Source organism: Physella acuta, unplaced genomic scaffold (assembly GCF_028476545.2).
Source record: "Physella acuta isolate Inbredline_101_S28 unplaced genomic scaffold, ASM2847654v3 ptg001319l, whole genome shotgun sequence".
Classification (NCBI taxonomy): domain Eukaryota; kingdom Metazoa; phylum Mollusca; class Gastropoda; family Physidae; genus Physella; species Physella acuta.
The window spans coordinates 70724-86347 of NW_026732834.1; the positions used below are offsets into that span (position 1 = coordinate 70724).

The window sequence follows — 15624 nt, forward strand, 5'->3', positions numbered from 1 at the left end:
CCTCTATCATTAGCCGAAATAAGCAATACCTAACCTTACAATATTACTAGATCTAGGGCAGGGGTCTCCAAACTACGAAGTCCTCTCATCCGGCCCGCGGAGATATTTTTGTCTAAGGAAAAATTGTTTGTTGGTGATAGATGAGGAACTTTGCCCAGAGAAATGAAAGACATGCCTGGAAGAAACTGGCCCCCGAACTGAAATGTGATAGTTAATGCGGCCCTCGGTCTGAAAAGTTTGGAGACCCCTGGCCTAGGGCATAGGTTGAAGTTGGGCTTCAATAGTAGATTCTATATTAAGAGGTGCAAAGTTGACACTAGTGCCATAGAGTCGTAATACATAGTTATTTGTTATAGATCTAGTAGCACTACACTACTACTACTAGTATTACTATTATATTAGGCCTATAGTTTTTATAGTATTGTCACTACACTTTCTTTACACTTTAAAGTTATTGTAAACTGTAAACAGTCAATATTAGTATTAACTATTAGTTAGGCCTAGGGCCTAGAGTAGTTAAAGACAAAGTAGATGAGTAGGCCTAAATAGTAAATAAATAATACTAGTAAATAGATCTAGTCTAGATCTAGTAGTAAATTTTTTAAATAGGCCTATAATAGTTAACTATAGTAGGCCTATAGATTCTAGATTCTATACTAGAGTCTATATTAATCTATATATATATATAGTATAATACTATATAGATCTAGACTACTACTATCTACTAAACAGTAAATATTACTAAATAATCAACATACGGCCATGGCAAGTTTAAGATTATTTTTTAGCCATCGTATATTTAACACATATTTTGCTGACTTGGCGTGTACTCTCAATATTACTCAAGTATGTCTATGAAACTATGAATATATTTTTGTTCATTGAGTTCTGTTTATGACACCTCTTTATTATGATTAGGTTATTAATAATTGTATTAATTATTATTTTAGCATAGCATATAGAATTAATAATCTAGATCTAGATAGATAGGCCTTAATATACTAAATATAGGCTATTTTATATTTTTTATTTTAGTACCCTACTTTACTTTAGTTTATACTACTATAAACTTCATAGTCAATAGTAATAGTAATAAAAATAGTTAGGCCTTTAGCCGGCTTTAATTATTAATTATTTTATGTTTAGTAATAATTAGTATTTATAATTACTATTAGTTACTAATATTTTATATCCTAATTAATAATTAGTTTATTCATGAATGGCAGTTCATGGCCTGTAATACAAGGTCTGCTTTTAAGGCCTATTTGTTATTTGATATTGATTTGTAGTTAGGCCTAATTTTTTTAAATTTGTTATTAGACTGGTTTGAAACAAGCAACCTGTATCAGATTTGCATCCAAATTCAATGATGAAAAAGCCAAACCCAAGCAACATATTTCAAGGTACCCTGTACCTGATGTTAGAACATTACCAAGTGATATGCAAAAATTAATAGATGAAGCCAAAGAAAAGGTAAGCATAAAGAAACATAACGTGATTCATTGCCATTTTATATTAGGAATTATTGATTTGCTTACACATTAGCATTTAACAGTGAAATGGTACTAAAAAATAGGTGTTTAGTATTTATAACTCAAACTGTCTTTAACCTCCTGTGCTGTTAAAAATTATTATCAAGAGAATTGCAAGTTTTCCTAGAAATTTTTTTTTAAATAATAAAACTACAAAAAATAATAAATAATTTAATTAAAATAATAATTTAAATAATTTAATTGTTATTTAAGTTAAACAAATATTATTACAGGCTGGTTTTGTCCCTAATGTCTTCCAAACATTGTCACACAGACCCAAGGAAATGCAAGCATTTGTTAACTACTACGATGCAGTTATGGAAGACCGAACTGGAGGTATTTTATTAATTTCATAACAAAATTGCTCTCTGTGGCAAAGGCTACAATCAATAAACAGATCAAGAACATTCTGCTAAATATCATTCACAAGTGGACTACAGTTAGTTGGTACATGTTTTAACAGTTAAGGTATATTTAAAGTGCACTGATACTGAAGTAAATATTTCTCAATTGTATGCGAGATCTGTGCCTTTATACTATGCTCTTCCTCATGAGTTATCACCTTTTGACAGACTTAACTCTCTTGACATCTTGATACTGTTACACATCTTCTTTGTGTTTCCCTTGAACAATGCTTCTTTCCTAATACATAATTTTTTTCTTTATTGACATTCATTGGATTTCTTTGCATGCCTAATGCAAATGCATTTTAATTAGCTGTCCATGAATGACTATTCAGTTAGATTTTTTTTCATATTTTGCAGTGTGTCTGTTGAGATCCATTCCTAGTGTTACTGTGTAATGGCCCCCAAAATTCTTGGCCTGATTAAAAAAAATGTTTTTTTTTTAAAAGAACGTTTCCCCACCTATCTTTTATTCCATTCATGTTTTTAAACTTGATGAAATGTGAGAATAAACTTGTTTACCATTAACCATTGATGGTATTTTCCATTTTTTTCCTACTACCTGGTTAAAAATACTTCTAAAAACAAGTCTCCTGTAGATTGCTTGCTCTAGATTAGTACATCAAAGTTCAATGGGTAAAGATTGGTACCATCTAGTGGTTTGTGTGTAAAGCATCATTGCTATAACTTTTCAAATCAAGCTTAACTACACCATTAGCAGTTCCTGACAAGGATATTCCTTAAATTAAGAATGCTCTGTTCTAACTTAAATAGGGCAAAAGTGGTTAAAAAAAAGGTTAATCAAATGCATTCTAAATAGCTGTTATTGATTTTTTTTAAACAGGGCACTTGACTAAAGCTGATAAAGAAATGATAGTAGTTGCTGTAAGTGCATACAACAAATGCAGATACTGTATCATTGCCCACAGTGCATTATTTCGAATATATTCCAAAAACAGAATTCTTGCTGATCAGGTATTTTTTCTATTGTTCAGTACTCTTTTAAATTATTATATAAATGAAAATATGATTTATTGATATTATATTGAATTAATAATACTAAATATTATTTAATATGTTGTTTATATATATATATATATATATATATATATATATATATATATATATATATATATATATATATATATATATATATATATATATATATATATATATATAGCTACTAAATGGCATATAATTTGTATTTATATTGAATATTTATTAATATGTTTCTATATATATAGATTGCTGCTAACTGGCAGACAGCAGATATTGATGACCGTCAGAGATCAATTTTAAACTTTGCATTGCAAGTTACAAAATGTGAACCATTGTCAGAGACACATTTCGATGCACTGCGCCAACATGGTCTAGATGAGGAGGATGCATGGGATATTGGATCTGTTGTTGCTTTATTTTCCCTGTCTAACAGAATGGCCTACCTTACAAGTATGGTGCCTAATGAGGAGTTTTACATGTTAGGAAGGGTCCCAAAAGAAAAAAAATAGATTTCTGATTTTTTTGTGTATGTTACTATGTAACCAGTATTATCATTGTTATCAATTTTATCTAGATTTTAATATCAGAAGCTATGTTTACTTTAAAGGATTTTAATTGTTACTTTTTTCAATAGTGGGGAAAAAAATGTTGATTTTTTTATAATCCCAATAATTTTTATGGTTTCCTAAAATGAAATGAGTTGAAGCTTTTCTGTTAAGGGATTTGCAATAATGAGTTCTGCATTTGGGATATTTTATAATTTGAGGGACAATCACCCGTCATCATTTGATGATGGTGCCTTTAATCAGTTTGTAAATACTATTTAGCGCAGGATAAACTGTAATTGAAAAATAGAAACATCAAAATGGTTAAAAAATGACTATGCATGGGAATTTCTTGTCACCAACTAATTTGTTGATAAGTGGATCATTGACTGTACAAGCAGTGTTAAAGTTTAGCAGTTTATGATTTAAATCTGATATGCTGTCAAATTATGTCCCTGTTATGGTGAATGGCCTTCAAATCTTAAGGCTGCAATAATACAGAATTTAACTATTTTCTAATGGAGAAATCTTTAACAGGCTTTTACTGAAAAATGTTTTTTTAATCAGTCAATATATATTATACTCAGACTTAGTCACTTCTCGATATTTATTAAAGATTCACAACCTTAAAATTTCTTTTATAATTTGGATTAGCTTACATTGTATTGTTTAAAGGAATGTATATATGTATAGGACTGTATATGTCTGTGTGATTAATCTTCTTAGCATTGTGACGTTTAATGTAACTAATAAACAAGTCTTAAAAAATGTGTATAAAATTGTAATGATGAAATTATTGAATGCAGCAGTTTCCAAACTTAGAGCACTATTACTAATTGAAAAATAAAAGTTTTAAGTCTACTCTCCCCCCCCCCCCCCCACCAACTAAGAAAAATTTCTGAAAGATGCACAACTGCTAATCTGAGGAAGTAGCATTTATCAACAGCTGATTTACTAGTGTAGTTTTTCTAGGTTGATCTCAATAATGTTAAGCAGTGTTTATTGTTTGTACCTTATTTCAAAAGTTATAAGCCTACTCCTGGAGGAATGATGGGATTGCACTACTGTGGTGGGGGGGGGGGGGGGTAAGAAAGTGTGACGTTACAGTGTTACATTGAAGCAGGGTCTTGTCAATTGTTAAAACAAATGATTGATGAATTTAACTGATTGAAATTAGCTAAAATTCTCATTACATTATTTGTAACATTACTAGGGGAAAGTACTCAATTAATATTTGTGGCAAATCAGGTAGTTTGGTTATATCCCTTTATAGAAATGAACAATAAATAAATGGGGCGGTTGGTTATTTTGGAATCATTTTGTGACGATGAATTGGCAAAAATAAAATCTGGACGTCCCCTTAAAAGCTAATTCAAAACACAATCTCGTCAACTTATCCACCAATACACTATAAAGACCATCGACCAAGCCCTAATTCCTGTTTATTTGGGACATGTATAGGGCAATATAGAGTAGAGCTCTATAAACTTTTAAAATCTTATCGCAATGGTCTTGTTCAAACACAATAGATATTATGAACTTATTACCCACTTCTACCCATTAGACAACAGAAGGCCTAATGTATTTAATCTAGGCTTACAAGTGAGATTACTGTTATTTTTATATGTTGGGCCTATACCTAGGCTACTAGTACTGGTAAAAGTAGTAGTTACATGATTTTAAAATATTACACTATATTGTGTATTTTTAAATTCTTTATTCAAACATAAATAATATAACAGTAAAAAAAATCAAGTCGATTTTTAAAAATGATCAAAATTAAACTGTAGTGACACGAGCAACATTGTTTAGACTGAATTTTAAAAGAACATCCCCCCCCCTTCTCAGATATTTTCTTGTGACCTATTTCCACTTAAAAATCGTATGAATAACTTGTGTTATCCACCGTGTGATGCGTCGTTACCGTCAGCAACTACTACAAGACATCATTGTATTGTAGGCTCACGTAAAAAAATCTGGACAGACCAAGTCATTTGTTAGTCCTTTTGTCAAAATGCTGAATTCAACATCACTTCAATCAATGAATAGACATACATCAGAATGTGAAAAAAACAAGTCGAAACAGAAAGTCATAATGTAAAACAGAAGTCAGAATAGTCATGTAAACAGGTAAGTAAAAACAGTCATATTGTAAACACGTAAGTAAAAACAGATAGTCATAATGTAAAAAACGTAAGTAAAAACAGTTACAATGTAAAAAAACGTAAGTAAAAACAAGCAAGTAATATTGTCATTATTGATGATTATCTGTGGCCGTAGTTCATGAAGCTTTAGATATTACATGATTTAAAAATAATTAAAAAAAACGACGGAAGCGTTTTTGACGTGAAATTTTGTTTTTGCAGTAAAGTCCAAAAGATATTTGCTTGTACACTATTCTAAAAGACCAGATTTCTAAGCCTCCCTTTTTTTTACGTTTATTTTAAAACGCCATAAATCAGCCACTTCACGCCATGTTTATAGCTAGTTCTTCCTTGTTCTTATCTTAAACTTTTCCCTTTGTCGTAGTCCGCATCACCAAATAAAGATATGCAAGTTAGCTGGGGGAAAAAAATGGAGGACAATTTGTATCATGTTCAAGGCAGTCCTTTTGCATTGTATTACACTTATTTTTGTAAACTGTGATAAAAATGCAGCAATTAATGCAGGACACTTAAACATTCGCATTTGATCTCTAATCTCTACTTATGAACACACACATATTTATAGGCTATTTATTTAGGCCTATTATATATATATATATATATATATATATATATATATATATATATATATATATATATATATATATATATATATATATATATATATATACATATATATATATATATATATATATATATATATATATATATATATATATATATATATATATATATATATATATATATAAAGAAGGAGGGGTGTACTATTTCTTCCACCATGCATTCAATTTTCTATCCCGTTACTAATGTAATGGCAACTTACGATATGACTTTTATCCCATTGATTGTCAAGTTCAGGTTGATAAAGTTTTTGACTATTTGCACAACATCGTTCTCCAGCTGCGCGCTCGGACCATTATTTGTTAATTCCAGATCTAGATGCTGGAGTTGAGGAAATCTGAGAACCAAGAGCTGCAACATCTGGAGAGAATCGTGAGGAGTTAGGGACACAGACATTCACACTTTCATAAGCTGCAAAATCTGGAGAGAATCGTGAGGAGTTAGGGACACAGACATTCACACTTTCATAAGCTACAACATCTGGAGAGAATCGTGAGGAGTTAGGGACACAGACATTCACACTTTCATAAGCTGCAACATCTGTTAAAACCGTGAGGGCTAGTGCCCAGAAACATACGAGCCACATCACCTACCTCATCTTCTCGCTGAGGGTTAGTGCCCAGAAACATACGAGCCACATCACCTACCTCATCTTCTCGCTGAGGGTTAGTGCCCAGAAACATACGAGCCACATCACATACCTCATCTTCTCGCTGAGGGTTAGTGCCCAGAAACATACGAGCCACATGACCTACCTCATCTTCTCGCTAAGGGTTGGTGCCCAGAAACATACGAGCCACATCACCTACCTCATCTTCTCGCTAAGGGTTAGTGCCCAGAAACATACGAGCCACATCACCTACCTCATCTTCTCGCTGAGGGTTGGTGCCCAGAAACATACGAGCCACATCACCTACCTCATCTTCTCGCTGAGGGTTAGTGCCCAGAAACATACGAGCCACATCACCTACCTCATCTTCTCGCTGAGGGTTAGTGCCCAGAAACATACGAGCCACATCACCTACCTCATCTTCTCGCTGAGGGTTAGTGCCCAGAAACATGTCTAATCTGAAAAGCGGCATGGCTGGCGACAAGATGTTTTCAAAATCCTCAACCAGCATGGCGTTTGATGGTACGCTTAGAGTGACCTGAGTTTTTGGACATGCTAACTTGAGCGTATTCCACATCTCCGAAGTGACTCGTACTGGAAGTGAAGATAAATATATTTTTAGAGCACTCAACGATAAAAGCATATTTATTGTTAAGCAAAATATTTATTATGAGGTAAATTGATACAAAAAAATAAAGAATATCTATTAAAACAATGAAAGATAACATAGGCCCGTGCATAAAATATTATATTACACCACCCTACAAATTGGACCGACCTGCATTTACTTTTACCTAACATCAAGATGGGCAGCTTACATTACAGATATTTCCCTACCATTAGGCTCCTCCTCGTTGGTGAAGATCTGTAGATTGACAGGTCTCTCTCCGAAAATGGTCGCAAAGTGTTCTAGTATCTGACCACTCAAATAGCAATAATTCAGTGCTAAAATTTTCAGGTTGACGAATTTCTGTGGACGAATGAATAGTTTGTGATATGTTTACAATATTCGGGTTGACAGCATACCTTTGACTTTGTTGGATACCGGTGGTATAAACATTGGACAAAATATCTTTGACTTTATTGGATGCCTTGGTTAAAAACATGGGACAACATATATATGACTCAACTCACAGACAAAGCTGTTCCGAATTCAGGAGCGAAGCTTACAGCACCCTTGTCATCGAAATAGTCCACTATATCCAAGTTGGTTAATTTGTCCGTTACAATTTGCAACAGTTCAGCGCCAGCCTGTACCTCTAAACGGATCCTTCTCATGGACAATTCCTGTGAGACAAGGCACACACAACAATCACATTTTCATTGTTCGCGAGGACAATTTTTTAAAATAGTTTACAATAACTGTCAAAGAAACAAATTGTTATAGTTTACAATAACTGTCAAAGAAACACATTGTTATAGTTTACAATAACTGTCAAAGAAACACATTGTTATAGTTTACAGTAACTGTCAAAGAAACACATTGTTATAGTTTACAGTAACTGTCAAAGAAACACATTGTTATAGTTTACAGTAACTGTCAAAGAAACACATTGTTATAGTTTACAGTAACTGTCAAAGAAACACATTGTTATAGTTTACAGTAACTGGCAAAGCAACACATTGTTATAGTTTACAGTAACTGACAAAGAAACACATTGTTATAGTTTACAATAACTGTCAAAGAAACACATTGTTATAGTTTATAGAAACTGTCAAAGAAACACATTGTTATAGTTTATAGTAACTGTCAAAGAAACAAACTGTTATAGTTTACAGTAATTGCCGCAATTGAACGAGCACTTGCCTCTAAGCTGTCTTGAACTGATAACACCTTCTTTAGGCCGTCCAATATCTCTGTTCGAACTTTGATCCCGAAGCGCTTCCAGTCTACTTCTTCCAAATCAAAAACCTTGAGCCTGGTGGGTTCTATCGCCGCGAACAAAGAGTGGACCGTCCTTTTGAGGAGTTTGCTTGTGAAGGTCCCCCATGTGATTTTCATCACCTTGACGTGTTTGCCGTGTACGCCAGCAAACTGAACGAGTCGAGTCACTGTACCAATAGGAGCAGCTTTAAGTCAGTGCAGGAAAGTGCATTCAAACCCCCGTATCCAACCTACCACCTCGACCACGCCATTCCACCCCAACAGGAGCAGCTTTAAGTCAGTGCAGGAAAGTGCATTCAAACCCCCGTATCCAACCTACAACCTTCACCACACCATTCCACCCCAACAGGAACAGCTTTAAGTCATTGCAGGAAAGTGCATTCAAACCCCCGTATCCAACCTACCACCTTCACCACACCATTCCACCCCAACAGGAGCAGCTTTAAGTCAGTGCAGGAAAGTGCATTCAAACCCCCGTATCCAACCTACCACCTCGACCACACCATTCCACCCCAACAGGAGCAGCTTTAAGTCAGTGCAGGAAAGTGCATTCAAACCCCCGTATCCAACCTACCACCTCGACCACGCCATTCCACCCCAACAGGAGCAGCTTTAAGTCAGTGCAGGAAAGTGCATTCAAACCCCCGTATCCAACCTACAACCTTCACCACACCATTCCACCCCAACAGGAGCAGCTTTCTAGCAGGGCTTACATATATATATATATATATATATATATATATATATATATATATATATATATATATATATATATATATATATATATATATATATATATATATATATATATATATATTGTGGCACATTTTTTTTTGGCTTTATAACCTTAATTGTGTCGTTTTATCGTTTTGTCAATCGTCCATAATTAACTTACCCGAGTTTAGAGAATTTGGTCCAATCATAAAATATCCGACACGCCAAAGAGACGGATCTCTGGCCGCGTTGCGCCAGTCTTTGCAAACCTGAGCGTAGACCAAACGTTAATTAAAAGCTCTGCTTCAATTTATGTGTCATCCAGTACGCCACTATTACTAAATTATCGCGAGATCCACAAAGCCAAGGTAATGTTGGCGATTTACATAAGAATGTGTGGGTTCTGCAAGAAATAACTCTCTATCTTTGTATATCCGCGGATGCCTTAAAAACGGTTTCTTTATTAAATTTAACAAGTCAACACAGAAAAAGTTCTGAGACTTTTTTCATTCGGTACTGGTTAAACTATTTACAGACTGTACTGAGTACAGTTATTATCTGCTTTTTAATTATTTTTTTCGTCCCAGACATGAACGCATTTTAGGCCTAACGTCATAATGATGGCACACAATTTGGGAACTTCACATTCATGACACATGGGGAACTTCACATTGTAAACACATGGGGAGCCTCACACTGATGACACATTGGGAACCTCACACTGATGACACATGGGGAACCTCACCCAGATGACACATGGGGAACCTCACACTGATGACACATGGGAACCTCACCCAGATGACATATGGGGAACTTCACACTGATGACACATGGGGAACCTCACACTGATGACACATGGGGAACATAACACTGATGACACATTGGGAACCTCACACTGATGATACATGGGAACTTCACACTGATGACACATGGGGAACCTCACACTGATGACACATGGGGAACCTCACACTGAAGACACATGGGGAACCTCACACTGATGAAACAATGGGAACCTCACACAAACTCGCCACAACAAAATTCTGAGTATTTTATAACTTAATTGTTTGTATAACCTACCTGAGACGCAACCCATATGTTTTTATCTGGCAATAATGAGAGTACTCTAACAAGCACAACGTAGGGAAGTTTAGCCCATGACGCATGGGTAGCCTCCAATGGACGAGGCGGCTCCTTGGTATGGAAGAGTGGAACGAAAAAGATGTGAAGATTTATAGTTAAAAAATGTTACCGACATACTCTCAAGTCCAGGCATTCCCTAACACTCACAAGAACGACTAAATGATTTAGAGGATGCGCGTCAAAGTACAAAATATCTCGAATAAGTGAAGCATCTAAAATGGAATTATATGTTGTGGTGAAGCATCCCAAACAAAGACAGTTAAAAGGGCAAAAAAAAAACTATAAACTTGATCTAGATGACATTCTAAAAGAACAATTACTTCATTTATTTACACACTATCACCATTAAACCAATACAGAATGCACGTAAAATAATTTTGTAATGAAAGCAATCAGTAGCGTAGCGGGGGGGGGGGGGGGACATATGTCCCCGGGCGCCGACCTTAGGGGGCGCCACAATGGGATGGAAAAATAAATTGAAAGGTCGAGGGGGTGCAAATCGAAATCTCGAGGGGGGGGGGGGTGCAAATCGAAAAGTTTGTCCCCGGGCGCTGGGAAGGGTCGCTACGCCTCTGAAAGCAATCTCATACATTCTTCGTTCAAATGAACCGAGTGTTTTTCTTCTGGTGTCTTCAATGTATTATCAGGGCGTGTTGAATGGTAGAGCGTTTGGCTGCTAGACCGATGGTCTCGAGTTCAGATCTTAGTTAGGACTTATGACCGTAGGACGCCCCTGAGTGAATCAAGCTATTCCACCCGACCATGCCGCCTCACATTGTCTTTTTTAATATCTCTTGTGACTTGTGTTTACATGCTTATAAAATACGTTATTAGAAATGAATCTTTTCCCCAGTAGCGTAGCGAGGGGGGGGGGGACATATGTCCCCGGGCGCCGACCTTAGGGGGCGCCAAAATGGGTTGGAAAAATAAAGGTTGAGGGGGGTGCAAATCGAAAGTTTGAGGGGGAGGGTGCAAATCGAAATCTTGATGGGGGGGGGGGGGTGCAAATCAAAAAGTTTGTCCCCGGGCGCCAGGAAGGGTCGCTACGCCTCTGCTTTTCCCTCTCCTGTTGGTGCATTGAACAGTGCTGAGTAGGCTTCTGCGGAGTAGTTGTCTTACATCCACGGACGTACTATGCGATAGATTCCCTGCTTACATCGTCTGCATTGACTCTGTTGTCATCATCAATGCTGCTCTCTGTGTTTTCACACGAACACGGCCTTCGTGACCTGAGTAAACGGTGACGTCTTGGCTTGTAATAGTTTGGTTTGGTTGCTTCCATTTAAGAGTTCCACACCAGACAAATTCAGTTTTTTCCCAGACATTTTTTTCCTGGGGGCAGGGAGGGGGCGCACTTTAAACTGGGGGGGGGGGTGGAATTTCCATGGCAAGGGCGCATACAGGTTGAAGTATAAATTGTGTGCATAAAATGTGTTTTTCTATTTCGTTTGGGGGCGGTAGACTCCGCCTGAAAGAAAACCCTGAATTCAAATTTTAATTGCTAAACTAATAATTTTAAAATAATGATATTCTAGATTACTAGAACTAGACCTAACGAACAGAGCATATAGAAACCACGATGTGTGTCATTCTTAGGTGTCTTACGGTTGCTTCTGCGGTGGCTTCACCCTCTCCATTGCCACTGGATTCGTCCTTGGTAGGTCGTAACACATTTTGCAGCCAACCCAGTGGCTTAAACCGCTTTAAGCTCATTTTAGTGTGAGAGTGAAGTCAATGCAAATTTAGCCTTCAAACTGCTGAATTGGTGTTGCATTTCCGGAAGTGTGTATTCACTTGTACTCTACATAAATTCCCTGAAAAATGGTGCGCAACAACTTTGTATTTCGTAGTGTTAATCATGCCAGACTTTAAAATATAAAAAAAAAAACAAAGAAAAAACTGCCAAGATACTGTTATTTATATGCACGTAGATTTAAGTAACAATCCAATAATTACGATAATAAAAACGGCCTAAACACTGGTATTTGTATTCATGTAAATGTAGATAATTACCCCTTTCCTATAACTTATGAATATGAGTGTCTGTACAATATGTCTATGTGTAAAGTGTCCGTCCATCTCCAGCTTCATAATATATAGTCTAAGCGTTTCATCGACTAAAAGAATACATTTTAAAGTTCCAGTTTTTTAAGGAGAATCATAGCGGGATCCAGCGTGCTCTGCAGTTTCTTCCCTGCACACTTGGTAGTTATTAAAGATAAGGGGTCGTCCGTAAATGACGTCACACTCACAGGGGGGAGGGGGGGGGGGGGGGGGGGTCGTAATTTTGTGACGGTGTGTGACGAGGGGGAAGGGGGGGGGGTTCAGATGGTGCGACGTTACACTTTTGCATTATAAAAAAAACGAATTTTAGACGTTAATTCGCGTTTTATAAAACTGTTTTAATTAATTGCAATAGTAATTAATTAAAATACTCTATTTTGACAGAGTTCAGACAAGATTTTGGAAAATATATCGATGTTTTAAGAAAAATGCAACTGCGATTTTGAGGGGGTTGTAGGCTGAGGTGTGACGTCATTTTTTTTGGGGGGGGGGTTCTGGCTTTTTTGTGACGATGTGTGACGGAGGGGAGGGGGTGGAGGTAAAAAATGTCCAAAAAAAGCGTGACGTCATTTATGGATGATCTCTAAAGGCTGGTCCCAAATCGGTACTCAAATGACGTTATCAGGGTTGTGTGCAAGGTTTTCGGGATGGGGAAGCTGTGAGTGAATATAAAAAAGCGTCAGTTTCTCAAAATAGTCACTCCCCCTAAATGGAGTCACCTGGTGCGGTCCGCACCACTGCTCTCTTTAAGCTGCGCGGTCGCGCAATAGTTGTAAACCTGACTGCAGTCATTTAGTGTAAGTACCTCAGAGTACCGCGCACACAAAATGCACATTGCACAAGAGCTTTTGCTCCATATGGGGAATGTTGGTCCGCCGCCCCCCCCCCCCGTTGCGCCTCTGTATATAGGTTATATACGCAAATATGTATATGCAAGCATGCGTGTTTACATTTTTGTAGCCTGCTGGTATTTTTAAAGAGTGAGTATGGACAAGGAAAAACAGGCAGGTAGTAGAAAAGATGGGAGGACAACGTCAGAGGAAAGATGGGTTGGTTTTACACTGGTTGAGTCACTGATCCCAGGATGGCTTGGTCGGATGGCGAAGCATGCGACTGCAAACCCGAAAGTCTCGAGTTCGGATCCTAGACATTGTACAGACGCCGAACATACGATGGGCGATTTAATTAATTAACAGCTGAGCACAAATGCCGATCACTAGTTAGCCGGTTTTTATTTATCAGCAGTTTAGTATAGACACCGATATTGAAGACGCCCCCATTAAACATTCATTATTTTATCTATTCATTACTCCCTGCTTTTGGTTGGTTTATTTAATTTTCATTTTCAACTTCCGCTTATATGAACTGTGACTAGTGTGTTCTGCGTGACACACGATAATGGTATCTTAGCTTCCCTATATAGCCGCCGCTGCCCAGCACCTATCCTTCCCTATTCACCGCACTACAAGAGAAGATCGTAAAAAAAGCGACATTGTAATAGCCTGCGTATAGTCTATATTTGGTGTATAGTTGTAAATTCAGTAATGTAGCTCAAGAGTAGCTTTTAGATATTTTCTGCCTCTTTTGGCGCCCCTCAAAGATCGGCGTCTCGGGGGTGGGGGGTGGGGGTGGGGGCGACCACATACTGTGGGGTCATTCATAAATAACGTCACGCTTTTTTGGACGATTTTTACCTCCCCCCTCCCCTCCGTCACACATCGTCACAAAAAGCCAGACCCCCCCCCCCCTCAGACCTCAGCCTACGACCCCCCCCCCCTCAAAATTGCAGTTGCATTTTTCGTAAAACATCGATATTTTTCCAAAATCTTGTCTGAACTCTGTCAAAATAGAGTATTTTAATTAATTCATATTGCAATTTATTAAAACAGTTTTCTAAAACGCGAAATAACGTCTAAAATTCGTTTTCTAAAATTGCTTTTTTATAATGCAAAAGTGTGACGTCGCACCATCTGACCCCCCCCCCCCTCGTCACAAAGTCACAAAATCAGTGTTTCTTCCAGATTTTTTTCTCCGGGGGTGCACTTGAAATTTTCGGGGGGGGGGGGGGCGGACAACAATTTTCGGGGGGGGGGGGGGGGGGCGGACACTGTCTAAAGTATATATTTTCTATATAAATTCCATTTCGTTCGGGGGGGGGGGGGGGGGGGGCAAGGGCGGAACTACCATCATACCGCCAGACCCCGCAATGCGGGGGGGCCCAGGACGTTTAGGGGCCCAGTCCCGACTGAAAAACAATGAATTTTTTTTTTCAAAAATTAAGTTTTTCCGGCATCTTGAAAGTGGTTTTGTAAAAAAAAACAAAAAAAAAACAGGTCTACTATAGCAGAGATTGTTGCGTAGAAAAGTATTTTAAAATCTACAAGAGCTATAGTTTGAAAGGTAGGTTAACATTCACACTACTTCAATGACTTACTGCCCTTCTTTAAAATAGGGATGCCCGCGAAGCTCATTTAAATAGTTTTGTACTATGTATATTAAAAAGCAATTGATTCTCTGAATTGTTACTTAAATAAGACGTACTATACAATAGTATAGCTATAAAAATCAATGTTTTCAAAATTGATATTATAAAAGCCAAAAATTAAAAAAAATAAACATAACGCGAGAAACCATTCACGAATCAAGCTAACGTCTTTATATATTTTTGACCAGCATGTTTAGAATATTTACATAGTTCAAGATGAGTTGGGACTAAATTTTTGTTGGTTTGTTCTCTCAGAATGGTTATATATTGCAATGAAGTAGACTAAATTACTCAGTTAGGATATAGAATTTATATATATATATATATATATATATATATATATATATATATATATATATATATACATATATATATATATATACATATATATATATATATATATATATATATATAGGGGGCCCTAATTTTTTCTTTGCGGGGGAGCCTTTTTTTTCTAGTT

The 15624-nt window shown here is 36.7% G+C and overlaps 2 protein-coding genes across 2 annotated transcripts; one reads left to right on the forward strand and one right to left on the reverse strand.

Annotated features, from left to right (window-relative positions):
* The first annotated feature begins 713 nt into the window (after positions 1 to 713).
* LOC131958343 (uncharacterized) lies at positions 714 to 4246 on the forward strand. Its single transcript, XM_059323318.1, has 5 exons — positions 714 to 846; positions 1321 to 1473; positions 1766 to 1868; positions 2781 to 2911; positions 3181 to 4246. Exons 1-5 carry the CDS (start codon positions 763 to 765, stop codon positions 3442 to 3444), a joined length of 735 nt encoding a protein of 244 aa, XP_059179301.1. The 5' UTR covers positions 714 to 762; the 3' UTR covers positions 3445 to 4246.
* A 1482-nt stretch (positions 4247 to 5728) lies between these two features.
* Positions 5729 to 12382, reverse strand: LOC131958344 (F-box only protein 39). The gene is made up of 9 exons (XM_059323319.1): positions 12221 to 12382; positions 10553 to 10666; positions 9657 to 9744; positions 8684 to 8928; positions 8011 to 8163; positions 7714 to 7846; positions 7292 to 7470; positions 6469 to 6626; positions 5729 to 6041 (listed from the first exon to the last, which is right to left on the reverse strand). The coding sequence occupies exons 1-9, from the start codon at positions 12326 to 12328 to the stop codon at positions 6038 to 6040; spliced, it is 1182 nt and encodes a 393-aa protein (XP_059179302.1). The 5' UTR covers positions 12329 to 12382; the 3' UTR covers positions 5729 to 6037.
* Between the last annotated feature and the right edge of the window lie 3242 nt (positions 12383 to 15624).

Coding starts and splice junctions, on each gene's coding strand:
- LOC131958344 (XM_059323319.1), bottom strand. CDS start 12,328: ATGAGCTTAAAGCGGTTTAAGCCACTGGGTTGGCTGCAAAATGTGTTA. Junction 9,745..10,552: donor ACATATGGGTTGCGTCTCAG/GTAGGTTATACA, acceptor GTCTACGCTCAG/GTTTGCAAAGACTGGCGCAA. Junction 6,627..7,291: donor ACCCTCAGCGAGAAGATGAG/GTAGGTGATGTG, acceptor GATTCTCTCCAG/ATGTTGCAGCTCTTGGTTCT.
- LOC131958343 (XM_059323318.1), top strand. CDS start 763: ATGGCAAGTTTAAGATTATTTTTTAGCCATCGTATATTTAACACATAT. Junction 847..1,320: donor GTACTCTCAATATTACTCAA/GTATGTCTATGA, acceptor ATTTGTTATTAG/ACTGGTTTGAAACAAGCAAC. Junction 1,869..2,780: donor TATGGAAGACCGAACTGGAG/GTATTTTATTAA, acceptor TTTTTTAAACAG/GGCACTTGACTAAAGCTGAT.